The sequence below is a fragment of the Ambystoma mexicanum genome, chromosome 10 (assembly GCF_040938575.1).
Source record: "Ambystoma mexicanum isolate Mex_15411 chromosome 10, UKY_AmexF1_1, whole genome shotgun sequence".
Classification (NCBI taxonomy): domain Eukaryota; kingdom Metazoa; phylum Chordata; class Amphibia; order Caudata; family Ambystomatidae; genus Ambystoma; species Ambystoma mexicanum.
The window spans coordinates 1108086593-1108112252 of NC_090932.1; the positions used below are offsets into that span (position 1 = coordinate 1108086593).

At 45.3% G+C, this 25660-nt stretch overlaps 1 protein-coding gene across 1 annotated transcript in view; it reads right to left on the bottom strand.

Annotated features, from left to right (window-relative positions):
* DDX56 (DEAD-box helicase 56) overlaps positions 1 to 25660 on the bottom strand; it is a 786153-nt gene that overhangs the window by 442353 nt on the left and 318140 nt on the right. Inside the window, exon 6 of the mRNA XM_069618962.1 lies at positions 14327 to 14568. Within this exon, the coding sequence (XP_069475063.1) occupies positions 14327 to 14568 (242 nt within the window). The remainder of the gene's footprint in view (positions 1 to 14326; positions 14569 to 25660) is intronic.

Genomic DNA, 25660 nt, shown 5'->3' on the forward strand with positions numbered 1-25660 from the left:
GTGGGAGGAACATCCAATTGAAAGAATGTGACCAGGGGTAAGTAACTTGTTCATCGAATGGATTGTGTCCTCCCACGTATTCCTCATCTTTTGATAGACTCCCAAAGCAGTGTTATGTTTTGGAGAAGGGAGTAAGAATTTAGGAGTTCCTTATTGGTTTGTATGAACAGTACACAACACCGCCTTCCCAAAACGCCTTCGTGGCCTGAGGAAGAGTCCAGACAATAATGCTTTGTAAACGTATGAACGGAGGACCATGTGGCTGCCGCACTAAGATCTTAAATTGGGACTCCTCTCTGTAAAGCAGAGGATGTAGCCATGCCCCTGGTCAAATGAGCCCTCAGTCCCCCAGGAGGATCTTTTCCAGCTACTATACAACACTCAGAAATGCCCAAGACAATCCACCGGGACAAGGTTCACTTTGTCACTGCCATCCCCAACTTATGGCCTGTATAACCAACGAACAGTTATCATCCTGTCGCAATTTTGACATTCTAGAAATAGTGCTTGACATGGGTCAAGCCTGTGCAATCAACTCCTCCTTTCTAGGATGTGGAGGTGGATAAAAAGAAGGTAGTATAATTGTCTGTTAGATGAAAAATAGATCATTTTGGTCAGAAGAACAAGTTACTTACCCCTGGTATCTTTCTTTCAACGGAATGTTCCTCCCACGTATTCCTCATCTTTGACATGTAATGTCCAACTTCGGAATAAGTTTCAGCATAGGGCGCTGTGCGTCGATGGCATTGAGTCGATGTCCCTCGAAGGCCTCTGTTGAGGGTGGCGTCATCTAAGGGTGTGTATATATAGCTCATGCAGCGCCCGTTGGCCTCAGTTCTGTTTTTCCCCTCCTCTTGCAACAGAGATGCCCATAAATACGGACATGACAGTACTCAGCCTTGGTGGAATGGAAGCTGTAATAGCATCGGTAATTCTACAGAGGGGTAGGTTGGGAGGGTGATGAGGAATATGTGTGAGGAACATCCAGTCAAAAGAACGTTACCAGGGGTAAGTAACTTGAATGTATTGTGTCCTCCCATGTATTCCTCATCTTTGACAGACTTCCAAAGCAGTATTATGATTGGAAGAGGGTGTAGAATTACAATTTAAACATTTTCAAGGGCAGAGCAAAGTACTGGTTTGCCAAATGTACAATCCTGAGTATGGGAAGTGTCCAGACAGTAATGTTTTGCAAACATGTGGATGGAAGACCCCCTTGCAGCCTCACAGATATTTCTAATAGGAATACCCCTTTGAAGGTCCTTAGATCTCGCCATGCCGCTGGTGGAATGAGCTCTCAAACCTTCAGGAGGGTCTTTACCTGCTTAGCCTGTAGCATTCTGATATTGTGAGGGTTATCCGCCTAGACAAAGTCTGTTTGGAAACAGCCTGACCTAGCTTGTGTCCTGTCTAACCGATAAAAAGTTGGTCAACTCTCATTTTGGACATTCTGGAGATGTAAAAGCTTAACGCTCTCCTAGGTTTCAACCTATGGCGTCTCTCCTCTTCCTTACCAGAATGAGGTGGAGGATAGAAGGAAGGCAGACCAATTTTTTGATTCAAATGAAAGTCTGAAATGACTTTTGCTAAAAAGGAGGGTTTGACATTCAAAACAACCCCCGTCCTTGTGGAAGACTGTAAAGGGTGGCTTGCATGAAAGTGCCTGCAACTTGCTCACTCTGCGGGCTGATGTCAGAGCTATCAATAGGATTGTCTTAAAGGTCAACAACCTTAGCGGACATGTGTGCAGAGGTTCAAAAGGAGCAAACATTAGGAATTTAAAAACTAGATTGAGGTCCCAACCTGGAAGTGAGATGGAGGGAATGCATTAGTGAGCCCTTTTAGAAATTGAGTCACCAGTCTTATTTTAAAGTAGGAGCATTCCTTCGAAGAGCGATTAAAGATCGATGGCGCTGCCAAGTAGCCTTTGATGGTACCTATCTGAAGGGCCAAATTGGCTACTGATAGAAGGAAGGAAAGGACATCCGGAGTTTTACACAGAAAAGGATCAACATTCTTTTCTTTGCACCAGTTGCAAAACATATTCCAACCGCACAAAGATTTTGTTGCTGGTCTTCTGGCCGAAAGCAACAGCTCCATCACGTCATCCTGGAGGTCCCAATCCGTGTTTCTCAGCCTTTCAGAAACCAAGCGTGAAGGTGTTGACAGATATTCTCTCTCTCTTTCTCTCTATCCTCCAACCCCCCGCCCCGTCTCATCCCAATCCGGGGCAACTAGGATTCCCGACGAACCTTCTCAACCTCATCATTACATGAAGAATGACGATGACTGGAGGAAACACGTAGAGAAGTGGAAACTCCCAGTCCAACACAAACGCATTTCCTGGAACTGCTCTTGGAGGAAATTCCCTGGAGCAGTACAGTTTGCACTTCCGGTTGAGGGGTTACCCAAAGGGTGAAGCTCTTTAAGGACTTCCTGAGCTAGTTACCCAAAGGGTGAAGCTCTCTTGAAGGACTTTCTGAGCTAGTTCTCACTCATCAGAAACTTTTCTGCCTGCCTATTTTTTCCGTCATTATCAGGTCATTCTTTTGCCCGTACAGAGGGCAGGAAGGTCTTCAGCGCTAGTCCGATTGCCCTCAGCTCCAAAAGATTGATGTGTAGTTTGGACTCCAATGGAGACCAACGACTGCTTATTGTCGGATTGTTGGCATGGGCTCCCCATCCCATGAATGAGGCATCTGTCACTACTGTAATCTCCAGCCATGGTTGCCAAAAAGGTTCTCCCTTCATAATATTGAAGATCCTGTGAGACTCTGGATGGAATCTGAAGTCAGACTAACATCTTTCCTGAGAATTGGGACGATTGTGTTCTTAGAGCCCATTGGAGGGAGCTCATTCTCAGGCGGGCCTCTGGCACCAGAAAAATGCAGGAAGCCATGAGGCCGAGCAACCTAAAAAAATAAAATAAATAAATAAAAATTAAAAAAATAATCTTAGGCCGGAAGATTCTGGGCACTCTGAAATTTGGTAACCATCTGAAGAATGTCTTAAGCCCTCACCTTGGGTGGCGAGCTCTTTCCCCAAGGATGTGTCTAGTACAGCTCTGATGTACTGGAGCTTTTGGAAAGGTGCCATATGGGACTTCCTGTAATTGAGGGAGAAGCCCAGTCTGTGAAGAGAGTGGCAGGTGATTATGAGATGATCTAGAGCTTGTTCGGGAGAACGCACCCTGATCATCCAATCGTCCAGGAAGGGGTAGACGTGAATCCCCCCTCTCCAGAGACTTTCAGCCACTACCGCCATCAGTTTGGTGAAAACACTCGGGGCAGAGGTCAGCCCAAATGGCAGAACTCAAAACAAACTGAGAACCACCAACCGCGAACCTCAGGTATTTTCTGTGCTTGAGAAGGATTGGCACATGAAAATAAGCATCCTGAAGGTCCAATCACAACAACCAATCCTGTAATTGGAGGGCCTGAAGGATCTGAGAAGGTTTGCCCATCTTGAACTCGTCCTTCCTGAGGAACTTGTTCAAGTATCTCAAGTCCAAGATGGGTCCAAATCCTCCAACCTTTGTGGGAATCAAACAATATGGGCGTACCAACCATCGCTTGTTCCGCTCCGCTACAGGTACTGGTTCTATAGCACTTTTTTATAGCAGGGTTAAAATCTACTGCACAAGGAGCAGATCTGGAATCCTCAAAGAGTGGTTCCCCGGTGGATTGTTCTGAGGTCTTATAAAAGGAAGGCAATAACCGTGGGCATGGTTCCTAAAGCTCAAGCATCCAAAGTAATGTCTCGACATTCTTCGGATGCTGAGATAGTCTGTCTCCCCACTGGTGAACTGCGGCTCAAGACCTGAGTGGTTTTGTAGCGGCTGTCGCAGAGGCCAAAGTAAAGGAGCCTGCTGTTTCAGCTGGCTTAGCACCTTTACCTTGTCCACCACGAGGAAACCTTCTTTGGCCCCTTTGACTGACCATTGCTCTCACCCTTCCAAGTAAGTAGTAGCAAAAAGATCTACCCTTCCAAGGTTGCCCACTAGGACGAAAAGGCTGAGATTGCCCAATAGCAGCGCCTAAAGATTTGGCTGCCGCCTTTGAGGTCTGCAACTTCTGAAGGCTTTCGCCAGCCTTGTTGCCAAAAAGATGAGACCCGTCAAAAGGCATGTTGAGAAGCATAGACTGCACATCTGGTGCAAAACCAGACTTCCTCAACCACGCAAATCTGCGCATGACAGTGCTGGTAGCCATGAATCTGATGATACCACCTGCAGAATTCAACCCTGATTGAAGGGACTCGCACATGGCTTCATAGCTATGAAGCCGTCCTTTTCTTCCCCTTGGAGAATAGGATCTGCCGCCATCTATATACAGTCCCACAGAGTATACGAAAACCTTTCAAAGGCACAAGTGTAGTTGGCAGATTTCAGAGCCATGCTCCCTGTGGAAAATGCCTTCCTCGCCCATTCATCTATGCGCTTGTCGTCCCCATCAGGAGGGATGGTAGAGTATGCTGCCTGTTTTGAAGTTGCAGCTGCCTGCACCACCAGACTCTCCAGAGTGTGGTGTTTCGACAAGTAGTCGGGGTCGCTATTGGAGAGGTGGTATTTTTTTGTAAGGTTCTTGTCCACAGCCGGATTTGACTCCCGAGTCTCCCAGTTCCTAGCCACCCTTTTTGAAGCGTCACATGAAAGGGCAAAATGGGATCACTCTGAGGACCCTTTCCAGGAGGTCCGTTAGGTCGTCTTGGTCATAGGGTAACAAGGGCCTACTCCAACCCAAACATTCAGTGACTTGACATAAGCTGACAATAGGAAGAGTCAGCATGTTCTGGTTCAGGCTTACCAAACTTCAGTTCTGGGGAGGCGTCAACTCCACTTGCTGTTTGCAAGTTCTCATATAAATCTTGCATTCTGCTCTCCTCAGAGATTGAGCTCTCTGGTACACAGGAAGAGCCGATGGAATACTGCCGTCAGATGTAGGAGCAGGCAAGGGCGTAGGAGACATAAAATCTGGGGTGGGGGACAGGGGACACCTTGAGGACTTTGCTACAGACGCAAACCACTGAGTAAAATCTGCCCATTTATTTGTAGTGAGTGATCATGCACATTTGTTCAAAAAATGAAAAAAAATTTTTGTGGCGTTCATTATGCATGACAAATTCTGTTGCAATTGTTTGTATGTTAACTAGATCCATTATTTCTCTGTTTATTGCACACACAAAACGTGAATGAGTCTTTTCTGAGTCATAGTTGTACACAGCCACATTTTCAGTCGTCCCAAAGCACTAAAGCTCCTCTCAGCCTGACAGGAAGATACTGGAACAGTTAGAAGGATCTGTAGTAGCTTCTCCACCTGTGCAAGCTCTTTCTGTAGGAGGCATCCTTTGATGTCTACCAATTCTGAGATGGAAGAATTGGTATGGACACTTGATAATGTTAATTGTGCAGAGGAGGAAAAATTTGATTTTTGGGTACTTAACAATATTTGCAGCACTTCTGCCTGTTCGAAGCAGCTGTGCCACGTGAGATGGTGTAATGCCGTAGTACGGCAGGACATTTGACATATTCCACTCAATGGACTTTAGTACACAGGTGTTGGAAAACAATCAAGTTTACTCAATTTGATTTGTACCTCCTCTAGTATGCGGCTAAGATCTTCATGTACTGCTGCACTAATGCCATGCTTAACCAACAAGTTAACACTCCTAGCAAACCGAGTTTCTTAGCAATGCTTCGCTTAGCAAGGAATTATGAGTATGCGCCCATCATGTCATTTGTTTAACATACAGACCCAGATTGCGACCCGGGGTTAGAAACTCAGTAGCTGCCAGTCCAAAAATCAATCCCATATGAATTCCATAGCGGTGCTCTGGGGTAATCCAACATAGGTCTCCAGCACTTTCCCTCAATTTGTTTATTTTGTGTGATCTGCCTTTGCTTTTTAGCACAGAACATAAGGAGTAATGATATATGGCTTTTAAACCTGTACCTCCTACAGATGTCCCATTCCTGTAACCAACAGTGTAGCACTGAGCTGCACTACTTAAGGGAACGACACAAATGAAGCTCCAATTATAGTGCACTTCCATCAGGGCTATGAAATGAAATTATATTTATATCGCGGTCGTACACAAGTGTTTCAGACATTACAAGTTCCGAGCTATTAGCCAGGCATTAATAGTCACTTGCCGCCCCCCCAATTCGTCACATACGCACAGCACTCATTTCTTACTCACCAAGAGTCCATTATCACTAGTCAATAGCTACTGAAAGTTTTGAGGCCTGCTAACATATTTGTTGACGACGTAATATACTCGTAAGAATAATACCTTATCCAATGGTGTGATTTGTTTCTCATTTCAGCCAGAACAAAGAAACATTTGATAGTTTCCTGGTACTGACGAGAGAAGTGGTCTATCAAACATTTTCTCAAGCAGACTTCCTGACACACATGCTGCAGTCGAAAGTGTTTACTTATTAGCTACACTCGCACCATGATTGCTAGCAAACGCTATTTGTTTGGCCAGGTGATGCCAGCACACCCCACTCTGAAGATTATTTGACCAATGCTAATGCCAGGCAATTACATTAATTGCCAAGTGCTCACATCCGAAGCCAGGTATTCCATTAATTCACATCCTCTAGCAGGCATGCCAATGAAATATATGTGGCCTTAGATATTGTACTAATATGCTGAAGTAAGCAAATCATATTCCAGGTAGTTGCGTCAAATGCCAGCTTCTCAGATAACATAGCCGGTATCATCATCAAATAATCAGCGTGTGCTCAGCATTTCCATTAGAGGGTAAGCATTTGCTCCATATCCCACCCATTGTCAGCAGATACCCAGGCGCTCACACCACACACAGGGTATTGCCAAATGCTAGGAGCTCTTATCCTATCCCAGACAGGCAGTACTACCCCACCACTCAAAACTAAACCACAGAAGCAAAGCTCTTCCTCATGCTTTGGGAGATGCTGTAAACAGGAGATAGAAGCAACATGTATTTATATATTTAGTGTTTGCTTGTAAGGCGCTTATACAAGAATATACTGTTTCAAAGCGCCCACAAGGCAAGGAGGGAGGGAGAGTGGGAAGTACATTACAAAAATTACAAGGTACATTACAAAAATTACAACACAATATTTAAGAGCAGAGGGGGATGAACCTACTATGCCTTGTGAGTATTCAGAACATGTGTCTGTCGCAAGAAAACGGAGACAAGACCACCAAACTCAGGCTTGCCTGAAGTGCTGGCCTGACAGACCAACTAAGACTAGTGTGCACTGGTTTTGTGGGACAACGCGAGGGAATTTTGCGACTTGGTGAACCTGGCGAGCTACATCTGGTAGTTTTGATCATAATGCTGGCCCAGTGGTATTTAAAAACCTTAATTGACCACACTTCTTTTTAACAAAATAATACACCCACATCCAAGCACTAGTTCGTTGCAATAAATCACAATTTGTAATTGGTGTTTACGGGCCATATTTTTGGTACCTGGACCTTTTTCTGCCACAATCCTATCCACGGAGAGAGGGGGAAATAAATCTGCTTTACACATGAAAATGTATGAGAAGCCAGTGTGGTGCTGTTTGCACCCATTGTACTCATTTTGTCAATACTTGTCTCTTTTAGCATACAAATAAAGTGCTTTGTAGATGCATTTAACAGGCAATCCCAGCAGAGGACATTTGGCTGAGTTGGACACGGTGCACCCACTGAATGCAGCTTTAACAATTCATGTGTGATACCAAGAAAAATACTCCACTGGTAGCCACTGCTCTAACGGTCAGGTCCTGTTTTGTAACACACTCCAGCCCTGCACAGTGTAATACCGAGGTGAAGAGAGGGGGGCTAGGCTGTTCGGGAGGGGCTGTGTCTTGGACAGGTCCTTTTTTGGAAGAGGGCGGACAGGGATGTGTATGCAGTGGCCCAGAAGCCTGTCCTACACCCTCCCCTCATCTTTTTGTCTGTTCAGCACTGCATGATGAAAGCCATGGAGGACACGGGGATCCCGCTCAGCCCTAACATACACGGAGTGGACAACAACAAAAGTTGCTTGAAAACATTATTTGAAAATGTGATTTTCCAAGAAAAAAAAGGAACACACAGATTGGCTCCAGGCATTCGCACAGCACTGCACGGACCAGTCCTGTCCTCACCTGAAATTAATGTCAACTTGTCAAGCACAAAATCAATGGTAGTTTGACAGCGCCTGACGTGCGCCTGCCGGAGCACATATTACTGCCTGCCTGCTCCACTTGCCGCCTCAACACGCGGCTGACTCAGCACTGGTTGCCCCGGCCCTTCCCTTACACCGCCCCCTTCCCCGGGCTGTGCTTTCGCGGTCTGTAGTGCACTGCGCATCATGTGATTCGAGCACTGGGAGAGGGAGAAGCAGTCACTCAGGAGCAGAGGGCACCTGTGGCTTCCCAGCCCGGGCGGTGTTGTGCCCCTCAAATACGCACACAGAAAAGAAATATCTTGGGCCAGATTACCGAAACTTTTCACCAGGGCAAGTGCAAAGTTGCATGGTATTAGCACTAGGTCAAAGTTTGCCCTTTTTTTTAAAAAAAAACAAAGGGACATATTAGAACACTATTGCACCATAATAAGTGCAGTTTGGCATGGTATAAGCACTAGGGAAAATATGGCCCTTGGGCAAAAAAGATTTTGACTGCAGTATTCCAACGTGGCAAAGTTCGCCCTAGTGTCAATACGAAATGGTATTAGCATTAGGGAAAACTTTGGACCGGTAAAAAAACGCATTGAAAATTCATCTTTTTTGCACTATTGCAATTTTTTCCTAGGTGCTTACACCATGCCAAATTGCACTTGTCACGGTGCAATAGTTTTCTAATATGGCCCTGTTTTTTAAATAAAATAGGACAAACGTTGCCCTTGTGCTAATACTGTGCAATTTTTAAACTTGCACTGGTGTACAGTTTCTGTACTCGGGCCCCTGTCAGGCAGCGCAGCACTGGCACAGGCAAAGCCTTCACAGTTGGAATGAAAAATAACCCCTGCCTTTCCCTCGCCTCGCTTCTCATTGTGGGGGGGAGGGGATAAATTACATTATATCCCCCCACTTAAAATTGTGGGGGGGCTTTGTCCCCCCCCCACTCTCCTGTCCTCCCCATTTCCTACGCTCATGGGAGCCGGATCCCATTCACGTATGCATTCTTGCCTTGCAGAGACGGCGGAATGCTGATTGCATATATAAGAGCTGGATCCAACAAAGGTGGGGACTGGAAACAGAGGGGCAAGCGTTACACGGCTTGTCTTCTGCAGCCAGAGAAAATGCTAAGCGCTGGGTGTGGCCTAGGGCGGGGCTTATATAGCCCTGGGCTGCACCGAGCACCACTAGATCACCATGAATGCTTTCTGAATGGATTGGCTGGAGGCCATCTTTGTTCCCACTGAGTGCTCAAGGCTGGTGGCCATTTTGGAGGTGGCATCACCAGTTCCAAGCAGCAGCCTGAGTCAATCAGCCATTCCCAGAGTCCAGACCGTACCTACACTGTGGATTCTATTAGGGGTCATGACAGTTATCTGCAATACCTGCGTTTTTATCAGCTTTCTTCTTGCGTTTTACTGCAAGTTCACAACCCTTTTGTTTTATCAGAGGTAGACGAGTGATCTTTCTCATTCATATTAGCCAGGTAGTTAAGTATATCATTAATCTTTTTATGATTCTTAGGCACTTTGTTAATTCTTGGGCTCACATTTAGTATGTGTATCATTTCTATTTACATCAGTTATGTGTCCAGCAGCTTTTTCCATACGGTCAATACCTTTCACATTTACAGATTGTCAGTATCATTCAAAAATGATAGTCTCCGTTGGTGTGGCAATAATGCATCAATTTTTTATCTTTTTGTGTCTTTCACCAATGTACATGGCAGCTTGGGCACATTTCTTTTTTGACTAGGTTTTTCCCTTCGTTTTTTCCTACTACATATCTTTGTATTTTCGAAAGCTAAGCATGTTTGATTTTTCTCATGGATGTTATTGCTACCTTCTCTTATATTATAGTTATGCTCTATCACTTCTCGATTTTTCTTTTCTCATAACAATTATCTATGTTACAATCAGGTATTTCAACGGTGGGGGGCCAACTCTGTGTTTGTACTGTTATCTCGCATTGATTTCCTTTCCCTATTAATACTTTTGTGCAGTAATATAGAATGCACATTCAGTTTTCGCTCAATGGTTTCACACTTGTCAACCAGTGTGGCAAGCAGATGTTCTAATGCTTCAAACATTTCATCAAAGCGTAAGCTGGTTGTTCTCAAATCCATTTGTGTTTCAGATATATAACACTCTTTTTCTGTGGATTCAACACTACCCAGGGGCTAGACACAATGATGTATGATCACATAGCTCCTCAGTCAAAACTAGCATTCCAGTTTCAGGGTCTAGTTCAATTCTGCCACTATTCTCTGCAGTATTCTTACCCACATCCTCTTGTGATGTTTAATTCACATTCGATATGTTCCTAATATAAATTCCTCCTACTCTGGAGTGAGTGGAACCATTCAGCCTTTACTGCCTTTCAGCTATGTTCTTATCTAATTCAACTGACACTTCAGGTCCATCAGTTCAGTCCCCACTAGAGTCAATTTGATCACGTTCAGCTGGACCGTTGAACTGCCCGGTGTAGCCCTGCTGCTGTGCTAAAACTGCTTTTCCGAATCGACTAGAGAAGCTCCAGAGGACTTCATCCCTTGGGTTAGCAGGACCAACTAACCCTAAGACGAACTTTGCTGGAGGACCTTCCCCAACTGGCTGTATACTTCTTTGCTGCTGCTGGTACAGAGTGCCAGGGGTCGAGAAAGCCATAGTCGAGTGCAACGTCTTTAAGCCGAACGAAGCTCCAGTAAGATCCCGAGGACCCTCCCGAAGCAGGATGACCCAAGCTCGAGTCACCTCACCAGAGTGCTGGACTCAAGGAGTGAAGGAAGATCCGCTGTGGTGCTATTTGCCAGTAGCTGAAACCGCGAAGTGCCGCTGAACTGTAAAGAGCCTGTAGCTGCCGCCGACCTTCAAACTGCAGTGCAGGAGTCCTCCAGAGGTTCTCCCTCTTGTCTGCACGACAGAGGCCCAGGAACCCAGGATCTGAAACCAGAACAGAAGCCAGCTGGATTCTCTTCTTCTAAACTAAAGTACTGTGCTGAGTGGGGGTACTTACCTCTTGTCTGTAGCTTGCATTATCTCACTCGAGACTTGCAGTAGCTGCTTTTTGAAGAGTTGATCTCAGCTCTGGCCTTCACAAGCCTAACAGCTTGTGCCCCAACAGTGATTTTCTACAAACTCTCCAACTTTGTGCAAGACTTTGTGCTATCTAAGAAGTGCGACAGCTCCATAGACATTGTTCAAATTGACTTTGGCTGTGCTGGCTCCATGCAGACTCTTCTGACCCATTGACTGATTCTGTCCTTCATAGGTGGTACATTGGTTTGTAACTAGCATTGCCAGGAAGGTCTTATATAGACTTGATTGGGAGATTGAAAAGTGCTCACATGCTCCGAGAACCTGTTAACCTTTTTCCTTCCTTAACCTTTCCCTTTTTCACAACCTCAGAATTCTACCAAGCATAAAAGCAATATATAAATGCCAACAGTGTCCTAATAATTTAAGTCACCTCAGGGTGTAGGAAGTGTGTATGAAGCACCTCTTAAAGAGTATCTACTTGATTATCTTGATTCTGGAGGAAAGTGTTATGAAGTGTATTTTGATTGTTGCACATTGCCCTTTTTAAAGACTGCTTATTTAAAACTGACCGTTAAGTAATTATTTTACTAGAAAACCTTGAGTGTAAGTGTTATTTGGATACTTGTATTTGTGGATTTCGATGCTACAGCTCACATTTACCCCTCTTGAAATAGGCCTGGCTGCTCAGTCAACTTGTGTAGTACAGACCTATACCAATAGGTGGGTTACCGAATGCCAAGAGGACAAGACTGGTGTAATCTCCCACAGGGTTACTGCATACAATCTTGCCTAACATGCACGCCTATAGCTGGTAGTTTGTCTTTATCGCCTTGCGGTAAACGCTGATGTGGAACCGCAGCTGGCTTTTTACAGTGATTCGGTTGGATGCGATGTACCCGACGCCGGTGTGCAGCCTTCCTTCGACGGTTCTGTTGATTAACGGCCTTGGGGCATGTGTTTAGGTGTGGGTATGCATGTGCGTCACTTTCGCTAGATGCCTTCCCATGGCAGCACGCTGCAAATGCCTTTCGAGGCTGGGGCGCACACGTGGGGGCCTGTTGGTTCCCTTGTGGTATTTCCGGGCTCCGAATTGGAACCGGCCCATCCCTGGCCTTCTGGATACAACTCAGAGACCAGCAGCAGTTTACGACTCTGCCATCATGGCCTAGGCCGCCCACCGTTTCATTCGTCACTCTTTTTGTGATCACAGGGAAGGCAGTGGTTGTACTCTCTACGGGTGTCCTTCCACGAGAACTTTGTTACACTCTAGAAAGAATTTAAATTGAGTTTGCTCCATGTTGGAATGAGAAATTTAGGGCATCAAAACAAGAGCAGTAGAAGCAGGGCATGGAGGTAGGCATTTTCTATATAAAAGGATCAGTCCCCCAACTCTTCCTAGTGCCAGGCCGAAGCCAGGAGTAGGCCGAAGCCCGTTGCCGGAACAATCATCTGTTTGTCTTCGAGAGGTCTTCCGTCGGGATGTAGCGTTGAGCGGTAACCATTAAATCTAACAACGAAGAGATATTAAGTCAAAAGAAGTATAGCTACAGGACTCTGAGAAACACAACTAACTACGATGGTGGAAAACAAATTATCTGAGGAACCTCGACGGGTGAGGCATCATGGGTACAGTGAACATCACCCTAGGGATATAATAACAAACACAGCCAGTCGACGTCCCTTTTCAAACTTCAAAAACTTCATGTGCAATACTCTGCAGCTACCATTAGATGTCAGCCTATGCAAAGCATGTGATTCTAAGCAGATCCACAAGCCACGTGTCATTCTTTGATTTGAAAATACCCTAGTTGGCCTCCGGTCTGGTTGTATATTCATAGGGTGATGGCGTGCCATCGGGCGGTTGTACCTACACTACCTATGATTAAATGCAGCTAAAGTAAAGCATTGGCACCTTTAGAGGACTATATGCTTATGGAAGTATTGCATGTTTCTATGAATGATGCATTGGCACTTACATATGTCTAATGGTTCTATGAGATTTTTCAAAAATATCTCGTGTGGTTTATGTACTCATTATTAAGCAGGATTTAACTTGACAGTAAAAATCATTGCGTATGAATTAAAGACTACAGCTGCTTTGCACATCTTTGTCTGACCATTTATAAAATAAGAGGAATTGGTTTCCTTGTAAAAATGAAAATTGAGAGTATGAAGTATATACTGCCATTTTATGAAAAATGCAAGTAGAATTTGGTACCAGCTTGTCTTTGGGCACATATCAAAGTAACCAAAAATCCTGGGTGTAAAATGTTATGCTGATACAAAAGTATCCCCATTCCACTGCATTGTAAGGTGCTGGGTGCAATTTAAAAATACTAGAATTCAAAAGGGAAATAAAGTTTCCAAGTACTTCTAGTATGAAGGACTAGTCAATTTACACATAACAAATGAGCAAAAGGGAAGTGAAGCTGAAGGCTTTACTTCCCTCAAAATGTCAGGGCAGAATCAAAAGCAAAGCAAAAAGAAAAGGGTTCTATATAAACATATGGAGGGAAAGTTGCAAAAAGAAAATCTTTCCTTACAATTGTTACCACAGCCATTGAGCCCAAAACCACAGCACATGAACAGGAGGAAAACAAAGGGAAACAGTACATATTTGGAGAAAAAGTGCCCTAGAGCCTCGCAACCGCAGCTATTAATATTGCGTCATGAACAGTGAACATCCACCCCTACACGGATTTGCTCAAGTGTTTACACCAATGTCCTATTGACTGGAACCCATCTCAGTGTATGGCAATACAGTCTACTATAGAGGTGCCACCACTCATTCGGTTTTGATGCATCAGTGAATGGAGATGGCCAAATGACCACTACATTGCACAATTATTTTTCATTAAACTAACAAGAAGGCCAAGTTATCACTCCTGGAAAGGGCATTTTAAAACCAAGGAGAACCTAGTTGGCAATGGACTAAAAAACCTCAGATGGCTGTGAAACGGCTCACACGATAATCCGTTTTTAAGAAGAGGTGCTGTGTGGGCCATAAATCCCACATGAACACTTCAGATATCGAGGGTCATCTTCTGCAATGCCCCAAATCTCACTGTCCCAACTACTATTAGAACATCTTTAATGGCAAACAGGACAACAATCTGTGATTTGGCCTGACTGCATGGGAGACTCACCGAGAACGCACTGGAAGCTCTGAGTTGAGTACACAGGCCGGGATGCTGAACTGCTCCAGGAACAGCTTCAGACGGTAGCAGCGGTCGATGGCGTTGACAAAGACTATGGTTTTCCCACGTATAAGTGAAAGCTTCAGAAGCGTATAGAGCAGCAGGAACTTGTCCTCCTCCTCACACTGGATCTGATACTGGATGAGCTGCTTGCTGTCCGGGAGCTGAGACTCCTGCAGTCTCAAGGTCACCTGCAGGATTACAGAAGGAAGATTTAGGGCAGACTGGGTCTTGCACAGTAAGCTAGGCACCCATACTATCAAAAGGCGCTTTATGTCAATGCATCCCAAGTGTGTATACAAAAATAAAAAATAGGCTCCAATTCCTGTCTGAATGCAGTTATTTATATGGTCAGAAGGACATTTCTTTGTTAAAATGGTACGGTTTAGACAAGTGAAACAATGCGGTAATAGAAATATCACATTTTACATAGCTCCTCACAGAAAAAGTCCCTGTGATTCAACGCTCAATAAAAAAAAGACATTAAGTGTGTGCTTGAGCTATTAATGCACTTGCTCTAGATATGCGATAACCACAGGTATGAATCCTAGCAGTTCTAAATCAGCGTTCGTCTTTCGGCGATAAGTGAATTTCATGACATTTAGAAATAGTAACAGTATATAGTTACATGGCTCCAAAACAAAGAATCCTTTTTGAAAGTGTTATGGAGATGGTTTAAGTTTCCTGTTGTGAAGGCTTAGAAAGAAAAACATTTTTGCAGAATTTACAACCTAGCTCTCGCCTTGGTAATCTGACAGAGCAGCTAGACTTTGCCCTGTCCAGGAGGGGGGGCTAATGCAGCAATAAGGTACAGTGTCATCCCAAAGCGCGCAAAGTATGGTCAACATAGTTCATTTACTAAGTATATTTTTAAAATATGTAATTGATATATGGCAAATATTACATACCTGTAATCGTCTTTCTGATGCTTGTATCTGCTTAGATTCACATGCTTTGGATAGTCCAACATCTAGTGGTTGTTGGGACAGTTTTCCTAAAGTTCCACTAAGGGCTTCATAAAACCATACTTCGAACGGATTATGTACTCCACGTATTCCTCATCTTGTGATATATATATCTCGCCAGCTTTGCTGCTTCAGAAAATATGTTCCGTCTCTCGGCAGAGGGCACTGTATGCGATGCCGTTGCGTTGTCCCTCGAGGGCCTCCTTAAAGTATCATCGTCAGCATAAATACCACATACACCGCCAGTTGGCTTCAGTTCAGGTTTTCCGAAAGCTTTTGCTTCGAGTCATTAACGGCGCACTTCAGTTTCTTCGCAAGAAAAAGGCCGCCTTCCTCGACTCCTTCGACACCAAAGTCTGGTTTTAAAAAATGTCACGACTGCGGGTCGAAGATGTCTGTTACAGATCCTCACTATGTCTGCCTGTGGTGTCTGGGCTCCAGGCACCATACCGACGACTGCGGGTCCTGTCAAGCTATGAAGGAGAAAGCCTTCAGGGAGCGTAGAGGTAAACTGGCGGTGAGGTGGGTGGCTTCAAAATGTTCTTCAACGAGAGAAAAGAAGTCTGGCGAGTCTAGAGACTCCTCCAAGCTGGGGGGAAAAAAAAAAGTCCCGATCGAGAAGTCAATCGAGGCAGTCTTTGTCTTCTTCCTCAAAGAAGAGAAGTCATCGGTCTCCCTCTTCGTCGGATTCCTCTACGGAGGCATTCATTTTGTATTTTTTTTATTATTCTTTTAGTTGAAAAAACAAACTTTACTATAATATCTGTTCACATTTATGAATAAAATAAAACAATGTCTAGTTGCATCAGTTGGTGAATAGATAAATGTTCAGTTACAACAATCCATAAATCATATAGTTTGTGTTTAGAGTACTCACAATTTGAAAGAAAACTATATTTAAAAAAAGAGACAGTATTTGATTACACATGATGCTCTCTGCTATCCAACTTACAAATTCAATTTAGACTATAAAAAGGTAAATAAGATTACATCAGCAAGTAAGATTTCCCTTTTGCATCAAATTCGCGTCATTCCGTTTCTTGGACCGTTTCGAAATGTCTGAGACATTGAACACCATGGAGAATTAATTTTCAAGTTCCAATTGAATTACATATTTTGCTATGGCTATTTGGACTGTTATCAATTTATTTTGGAAGAGTTTGCTCCATAGATCCAGTGAAGTAAAGTGTCTTTGGTGTTCAAAATAGGATTTAAAGAGTAACACTTGTTTGGTTCGTAAGGCTGGACACTCAGTAAGCAATGAGTCTTTGTGTGAGATTGGTTGCAGCACAATCAACAGTAGATCTTGCATTCTGTTATTTGCTTGTAGCTGGCCTGCACATGCTTTGTTTTGCAGAGATCCAATCTATAACGTAGTACAGTGTGTCTGTACATTGGATTTGGAAATGTAAGCAAGTAAGGTTTGGTTCTGCAACATTTCTCAATGAATGGATGGTCTTTAAAGACACGCTATGTTTTACATTGTTCTAATGTGTGTATCCAACCTGACCTCCAAAGCTTGTTTTTAGCTTTGGTCTGGTTAGCAATTAACATGTCCACTTTGATTTCTGCTGCATCCATTACAGATTTCACAAGAGATCTCCATTTTCAAGGAAAATCATGTTTTGAGGACAGCATATATTTAGATGTTTTTTCCATCAATCGACCATTGTTCGAGGCCATGTACAGCTTCCTATACAGACTCAAAACCTTCCAGGAATACATAGTGTATAAGGATGACATTGCCAGTTCGAACCTCAACACACACATAGGTAGACTTTTTGGTAGTGCTAGGACTCTTTTGCAGTATTACCCCTCGATTTTAGCCCAGAATTGTTCCGATCTAGGGAATTTAGTCTCAGCCCCATATAAAATAATTGCGGAGACTTTTTGTAGGTAAAAAGTAATGACTGTAGAACAGGAGAATTTACCAAATTTTCCTTGTACTATCAGCGCCTCTGATATGGCCGTTCGAATCTTAGTTTGTAATTCTTATAAGTAAGGTTGCTCTGAGGCATGATTGTTGACATTGAGACCTAAATACTTATATTGGTCTATGACTTCAAGATGGGTGTTATTCAGTGACCATTTGAATCTGCCGATCTTCCTCTTGCTAGGATGACAACATAAGACCTTGGTCTTCTCAACGTTAATCTCTAGTAAGTTTAAGGTTTCATATTTCTCCAGACCAGTTAACAATTTTTGCAGACCAATTGGTGTTTTTGAAATATGAACCAAATCATCTGCGTACATGAGCCAGGCTATCAGTGATGTTCCAAGTTGATGGATGATCACCTAATGTAGTTGAAAATATGTTGCTCATGTCAGCAATGAAATGGTTGAATGTAGAAGACGCCAGAACACATCCCTGTTTTAATCCACAGAATGTTGATATTGATGTTGAATATTTGCCATCTGTTATTAATCTGACTTGGATGGCTGTGTCAGTATGCAACTGTGTTACTGGAGTTAAAAAGTGATGTTGGACAAGCAGTGTTCGATACTTTGCAGAGCATTGGAGCTCTGCTTACGGAATTGAAAGCAAAAAAAGTCAATGTACACCATATAGATGAATTGATTTGCTTCTAAATTCTGCTGCTGAATGGCTGCGATTGTCAACAAATTGATAGATGTCCCGATTCCAGGAACAAAGCCTGTTTGATGTGGATCAAATAAGTTATTACAATTGTTCCAATGGTTATGGTCTCAAAGGATCAGTCTTGAGAATAGTTTGCCCGTAACATCGAGCAACGCTATGGGCCTGTAGCTGGTGGGTCTCTGGCGATTTTCCTTCTTAAAGATGGGTACTATTATTGACTTGTGCCAAGAGTCTTGTATTCGTTCAGAGTCAATAACATCTTGAAATACTGTATAGAGAATAGAGGCCCAGTGCTCCGGATTGGTTTTGAGATTTTGATATGCGAGGCCATCAGGGCGGGGGCTCACGAGAGACTTAGCTTAGAAATATAAAGTTTAATATAATCTAGATCAAATGTCAACATCAAACACCCTGGTTTTATTCTGACTTGTTGGGCAGTTTCTTGGTCTCTGCTGGCATACAGGGCAGTGAAATGATCTATCCAAGCCTGTTCTGTTACCATGTTTATTTGTAAGGAAGCCCGAGAGGTCAGGGATGCACCGTTTAGTAAATTCCAAATAGCCCCCGAGTTTTTGGATGCAAGAGCTCGCAACATGGCTTCACCATCGTTTTGGTATAGGTAGGATTTTCTAGATTTTACCAAATTCTTGTATTTCAGCTTGGTGCTCCCGATTAGAGCTTGTTAGTCTGCCGTGTGAACCTTTCCAGTTCGTCTTATTGCTGTTCTTCGTGAGAATTTACGCTGTTTAAGTTCTGGATCATATTGATGCCTGCGTTTTAACATAGGTTTACTAGACCTGCAATGAGTCTCATTAAACAATTGTAAGGACGAAACAGACTCCTTCCGAAGTGGTCCCCATTCTTTTCAGCCCAATTTTGTTCTTTATGAGTTGGTGGAGTACGTCAAGTTTATATGGAGTTCATCAAATGCGATTACACCCATTAGATACTGTTAAAACCATCCTCAATGTGCATTTGATGATGTTCTGTGTTTTGTTTAATCCATCTCCAAAATAAAGTTAATTGATCGTGGTCACTAATGTTTCGATTCCGAACCGAAAAATCATTAAGTTGAGTGAACATATTACGATCCGTGCATATGTAATCGAGTGTGGCTTCTTGCTGCTGCCGGTACCAGGTAGGACGTGCGGTCACATCACCCTCTATTGCTCCATTGAGCATTAACAATTGCCTAGAGGCCAAGAGTTTGGCCCACCTGCGCAGTGTGTGCGTTTGATGCAATTGTTTGTTAGCCAGACAATGCAAGGTTACCTACAATAAAGATGGTATCAATAGTTGAGTCTGTAACAATTGTATCAAGGACAGATTGTGTCTTCAAAAATGGAATTTTCATCAATGGCCAGGTGGTTCCACTAGATGTTAACCAATGCAATGCATTTGTTACGATAGGCAATTTTAACCAGTTGGATAAATGGATTTGGTTGAGCCCATAGATTTATTTTTTAAACCTTTATTTATTTGACTTGACAACACACGACCAAACCAATATACTTACAGCACGGCAGTGAATCACAACATTCCACAATGCAACTTTTACAATACAGTGCTGGCATTTCGAGTGCATTCAGAGGGTTGAGGACCAGATAACGTCTTGGGTATACGACTAAGTCACAGTTCATGGGGCAGCATTATTTTGGGGAAAGGGTGGGGGTAGAGGCTTCAGTGTCAGAGTTCGAGGTAATGGTGAACATATAACTACGGAACTCCAGCCAAATATCCCTTGGTCTCGAGTGCGGATGTTGCAGTGCACCCCAGGACTCCTCAGTATCGTGTGCCCACGTGACAGTGATGAGCCACTGTGCATGCGTGGGTACTCTAGGCCGAAGCCAGTTCATCAAAATGCAGCGCACCACCAGCACCATGCAAAGTCCAGCCAGTTTCCTTGAATCACAACCAAGTTGGGGCAAGTCGTGAAAGAGGCAACGCATTGGGGACGGATCTATAGTATGGTCTAGTATAGCAGAAACTGTGGAGCATATTTCGGCCCAGAATTGCATCAGCTGCGGGCAGAGCCAAATCATAAATATAGGGGGCTTGATCCGCACCACACCTAGGGCAGCTGAACGAGAGGTTACTAAACATATGGTGTAGTGTACCTGGATTGTGATGGTATCTATGTAACACTTTGAATTGTATTAATTTGAACCGTGAGTTATATGATACGTTGTGAGTGCGAGCGCACATCCGGGACCAGCGTTCAATCAGTGATCTCAACTCCAAGGTCTTCTTCCCACCTTTGCCTTAGTTTAGTGAAGGATGGGTCCGCTTTGGTCTGCAATAGGGTGTAAAGTTGTGATACTTTCCCCTTAAAGGAATCAAAGGAGCTCAGCTCCGCTATTATGGGTTCGTCAGGTGGTATTTTAGGGAAGTTGGGGTATCTGGCTTTGAGAGTTTTCCGGAGAGAGGAGTATTGCAGCCATGCTGACTGCTTTTGTTTGAGGGGGATTGGGAGGTCAGCCCATTTGAGGAAGTTGCCCTGTTCATAGACATCGCAAAGAGTTAAGAAGCCCTCATCTGCCCAGCGAGCCACAATGGATTGGGGGACGTTTGGGACATCGGGGAGAAAGTTCCAGAGAGGGAGGTCCCCGTGGAAGGGATGAGGTGTCCCAACCAGTTTCCAAATCTTTGTGAGAGCCAAGGATGTACTGGCAACAGGGTTTGCCGAGTCTGGGTCAACCAGGACGGGTTTGAGAATAAGGGAACCAATTACTCGATCACTGACAGTTTCTGTAGCCGGACATGGGGCGTTGGGTGGGGGTGGAGGCGGTCAGTGGTGTTAAACCAGTGGGAGACAAATTGGGACTGGGCTACCAACCAATACCTGGTGAAGTCGGGGGCGCCAAACCCGCCTAGCTCCCTAGGGGTGGTCAGTGTTGTTCATTTGAGTCGGACTGCGCCAGAGTGCCATAGGAAGAAGTTGGTTATGCAGTGTAGCGATCGGAAGAAGTCATTGCCTGGCCATATGGGGAGATTCGTAAATCAGTAAAGGAGTTGGGGCAGTACCACCATCTTAAGTAAGCCTATCCGACCCGCTAATGACATGGGAAGTCTAGCCCAACTATTCATTTTTGGGGCCAGATTTGTGAGGTAATTACGGTAGTTCTCCTCACGTAGCTTCCCAGTTTGTCGGGCGACCACCACCCCGAGGTAAGTAATATTGGATTGGGACCAAGTGAAACCTCTTAGGTCCGAAGGGGGTCGAGTGCAGTCCGTAAGGGGAAATAGGACCGACTTGGAACAATTAACCTTTAGCCCAGATATGTTTCCAAAACGGACCTCGTCCTCCAGGATTGGGGCAAGGTTGACTTCTGGGGAGGGAATATACAGCAGGGCATCGTCGGCATACAAAGAAACAATATCGGCCTGGCCTGCTGTACACAAGCCTCTTATGAGTGTGTGACTGGTGCATCATATCGGCAAATGGTTCCATGGCTATGGCGAATATTAGTGGGGAAAAAGGACAGCCCTGTCGTGTTCCTCTGGCTATTTGGAAGGGGGAGGAACACGGATCCTCCGTGCGGACCCTGGCCGATGGGGCGGTGTATAGCAACTTAATCCATTTGCGGAAATTGGGACCAAATTTCCACTTCTCTAAGACTCGCCACAGATACTCCCACGACACCGAATCGAAATGCCTTCTGCATTTCTTGGGTAGCCGCTACTGCATGCACCCCTGGATCGATCCTATTGATCACATTAAAGGGTCTCCTCAGGTTCAAAGAAGTGGATCTGCCTGGGACGAATCCTGCTTGATCAGGATGAATGATGTGGGGCATAAATGAGGCTAGTCGGGAGGCCAGTAGCTTGGCATAGATTTTGATGTCGCAGTCAATTAGTGAAAGGGGGGCGGTATGAACCGCATTGGGTGGGAGTTTTGGCAGGTTTAAGAAGGACTGTTATCAATGCCTCCCGGAGTGTGGGGTTTGGGGGGGGATATCCCTCTCACAAGCCTCCTCTTCACAGGGTCAGTAAATGTGGGACCAGGAGAGACTTGAATCGTTTATAGAAGTCGATGGGGAAGCCATCTGGGCCAGGAGCTTTGCCAGATGCCAACAATTCAAAAGCCTCCATGAGCTCTTCAGGAGTGAATGGTCTCTCCAGAGAAATGCTGGCCTCAGTGGAAAGGACAGAGAGGGAGGCCCTCTAAATAGGAGTCAATTTCTTATGTCTGGGGGCCCTCCACTTTGGAGTATAGGGAGGTGTAGAATGATAGAAATTCCAAGTTAATGTCCTGTGGTGAAGTGGCCAGTGTTCCATCGGGTCTCTCTATCGCCAGTATATTGGGATCTCCAAACTCCCGGCGAATCAACCTAGCGAGCAATCTACCCGGGCGTTCTCCCTCGCCATATTTCCTAACCGAGTGAGGGCTGTCGAAGAACTTGACTTCCTGTTCGGCTAGGCCACGGAATGTGTCTAGTTCTGACCCTAGTTGTGCCAATGTTTCAGGAGATTGATCCAGGGCATATTGGGCCTCAAGGGTTGCTAGTGTCGACTCACTACTAGTGATATCCGAGCTGATTTTTTTTCAGGATACCACACCCCTTGGAAATAGCAATGTCTCTGATGTATGGTTTAAAGGATTCCCACAAGGAGGCCTGTAATGCCACTGAATTAGTGTTAACCTCAAACAATTCCTCGATGGAAGACTCGATCTCAGCTGAGAAAACCTGATCGAGAAGGGCATGAGGCCTTATTCTCCACTGTCTCATTTTATCGTAGTCTTGACCCCAGTTCAATGAGATAATCACCGGTGAGTGATCGGATAAAGTTCTAGGGAGGATCGCTAGGTGGGCTAGGGACCTGACCAATATGTCTGATATAAGCTACCTATCTATCCTAGAATGTGAATCAGGGACTGAGGAATAGTAGGAGTAAGTGCGGGAGTCAGGGTACATGAGGCGCCAGGCATCCACGATCGCCAAGCGAGGGAGCGTTCTTAGAATAGTCTTGGCTGCCTTGGATAATTGGCCGAGATCTGGAGCCTGATCTGTCTAGATTGATAGATATCTAGTATAGTATTAAAATCGCCACCCCATACGATCAGAACCAGGGGGTAACTTTCCAATACCGAGGCCAGGTGCAGGTAGAAATCTGGGTCGTCTATGTTCGGGCCATATATATTTAATACAGCCACCTCCTGATTTTGCAGTCTGCCCAGAACTAGTACATATCTCCCCTGTGGGTCTATCCGTGAATTACAGCATGTGAACTTAAGACTTTTGTGTATCAGAGTTCGGACACCTCGACTTTGGGTAGAGTAATTGGTAAAGTACCTCTGAGGCCCCCATTGTTTAGCGAACTTCTCGCATTGTTCAGAGCGGGCATGAGTCTCTTGTTGGCATAGGATTTTAATGCCATGGCGTTCCGCATACAATTGTATCTCATCTTTTTGTGGTTTCCTAGCCCTCTTACATTCCAGCTCATGAAAGCTAAACTACTATCTGCCATTTGTGTAGGACGTTGGTTGACTTCCAGTCTCCAGAATGGTAGAACCCAATTCAAGTCTGGCTGGGGCGGGTACATCGCATTATCCGTAAACCCATGATATAATATTGCGGTATGTGTGGCATCTCTTGTGGTTGTCAAGTCCTTTTTAACATAACTCCCAATCCCCCCCACCCAGATCCCTCCCCCAAACAGAGGAATGATAACCCAACATGACCATAACAACAAACTCATCGGCATCAGCGCCTGGGGGCCCGTTAGCTGGCCTGGCGGTGGCGTACCGGACTGGGGAACATTTAAGGAAATTTTCAAGACCGCACACTTAACAGTATGATTAGTATAGGCTGCATAAACTGAGGATCAGCAGTTCCGTGGAATAACAAGCTCAAACTGTTAATGCATTTACTTATAACATGGCCTCAACTGTGCATGAGAACAACGATGGGCCCGTTTCCAGGCAAGAATTTGGTGCATAATGATCGAGATAGCGGTGTCATAGCAGTGGTGAAGGATCAGCCAGGGAAGCGTTCATCCATGAATTTTGAGGCCTCCTCGGGGATCGTGAAAAAGTATGTCTGATTGGAGTGTTCTATTCTTAGTTTGGCAGGAAATAACGGAGTATTTTACCCCTAGATCCTGGAGCCTTTTTTTAACTGCAGCAAAGGTTTTGCATTCCTGCTGGACCACCACAGAGAAATCCGGGTACAGATCCCCTTTGATTCTTGCCGCTCTCAGAAGAGCATCTCGGTCAAGAAAATTTTAAATTCTGGCTATGATGGGGCGTGGCGGTGCGCCAGACTTAGGTTTGGCAGTCAAGGCATGATGGGCTCTTTCCACTGCGAACTGTGGGGAGAGTTTCGGTGAGTCTAGCACTGACGGCAACATGTGTTCCACGAAGTCCTCCATGGGCTCAGTGATATTGTCCTCAGGTACACCAGCTATGCGCAGATTATTGCGTCTTGAGCGGGATTCTAAGTAATCGTTCTTTTTTTCCACCGCCAGTACCCGAGTGGAGAGCGAGGAGACCGTGGCCCGTAGGGAACCCAGCACATCCTCGGCGGCACCCACCCTCGCCTCAACCTCTGCCACCCAACCAGTTTTTTCAATATGTGCCTTGATGGATGAGATGGTGCCAATCATATCGTCCAGCTTGGTGTGTAGGGTTGTAAACTCCTCACGGATCTATTCCAGCATCTTCCGTGAGTCATCAGGTGCTGGTGTGGCCGATTTTGTAGGGGCCTCTTCAAGTGTCTCCGTTGCTGACTTAGCTGGTGTCTTTGCAAACATGTTCAGAGAGCTCTGTTTCTTCCCAGCTCCCGCTCCCTTAGTCATGGTGTGGGTGGGCGGGGGACCCGGGAGTCCGGGCTGGTGTAGGCTGCCGGGGATGTCAGCATTCTGTTGCCACTCCGTGTATAATGGGGTTTCCAGGACCAATCTGGTCAGTCCAAAAAGAGACCTACGTTAGGGCTCCTGAGGTAAGTTGTGGCACTACCCCTCCGGGGAGTAGTATGTGTGTTGTCACCGAGGTCGTGTCTCCACCTTGCTCGCCGCAGGCGTCATGCCAAGTGTTGGGGTTAGAAGCCTCACCTGATAGCGTGCAGGATAGCAGATTGGTTCGGTATGTAGTGGGGGTAGCGGGTATGGTTCAACCTGTGGCGGTCACCTGTGGAGTGCCACGTCCAGGGTTTGACTAACCAAAAGGAGGTTCTTAAGTTCCAGTACACCCAGTGATTTGCCCCCGGTTCCAGCGGATGGTAGGAGGCGAGGAGGGTGTGGGGGTCCTCTGCAGATCCACTGAATACACCACTAAATGCGAAGTGGGGGTGCCACCAGTAGCATGGGTAGAAGGCCGTATCAATAGCGGGTATTTCCTTATGTGCCAGCAGCTCAAGGACTGGCCCAATAGGTGGCAATCATAGGCACATCTACTGTGTAAAAATCACCCTGGTGGCCACATTCAAGCCCAGCCACCCTCCCCAGCCTCCTACCGTGTTCCGTAGGAGTAGGCACCTTCAGCTGGCGTCGGGGGGGGGGGGGGGGGGGGGGGGCGTCTAAGGAGCGGGAAGCCAGCGCAAGCCCCAGCACCGTGCTCATCCGCAGGGCCCCCCACGAGGAGCAGACAGGCGATGGAGGTACTGGGGCCCTGCAGCGTCCGCTCGCACATGCCAAAGGCTCCCGGTAAGAGCAAGCGTCCCCAGTGATGCAAAGGGGGGGGGGTTCGGGGTGGGTGCGCCAGGAATGAGGCGCAATGAA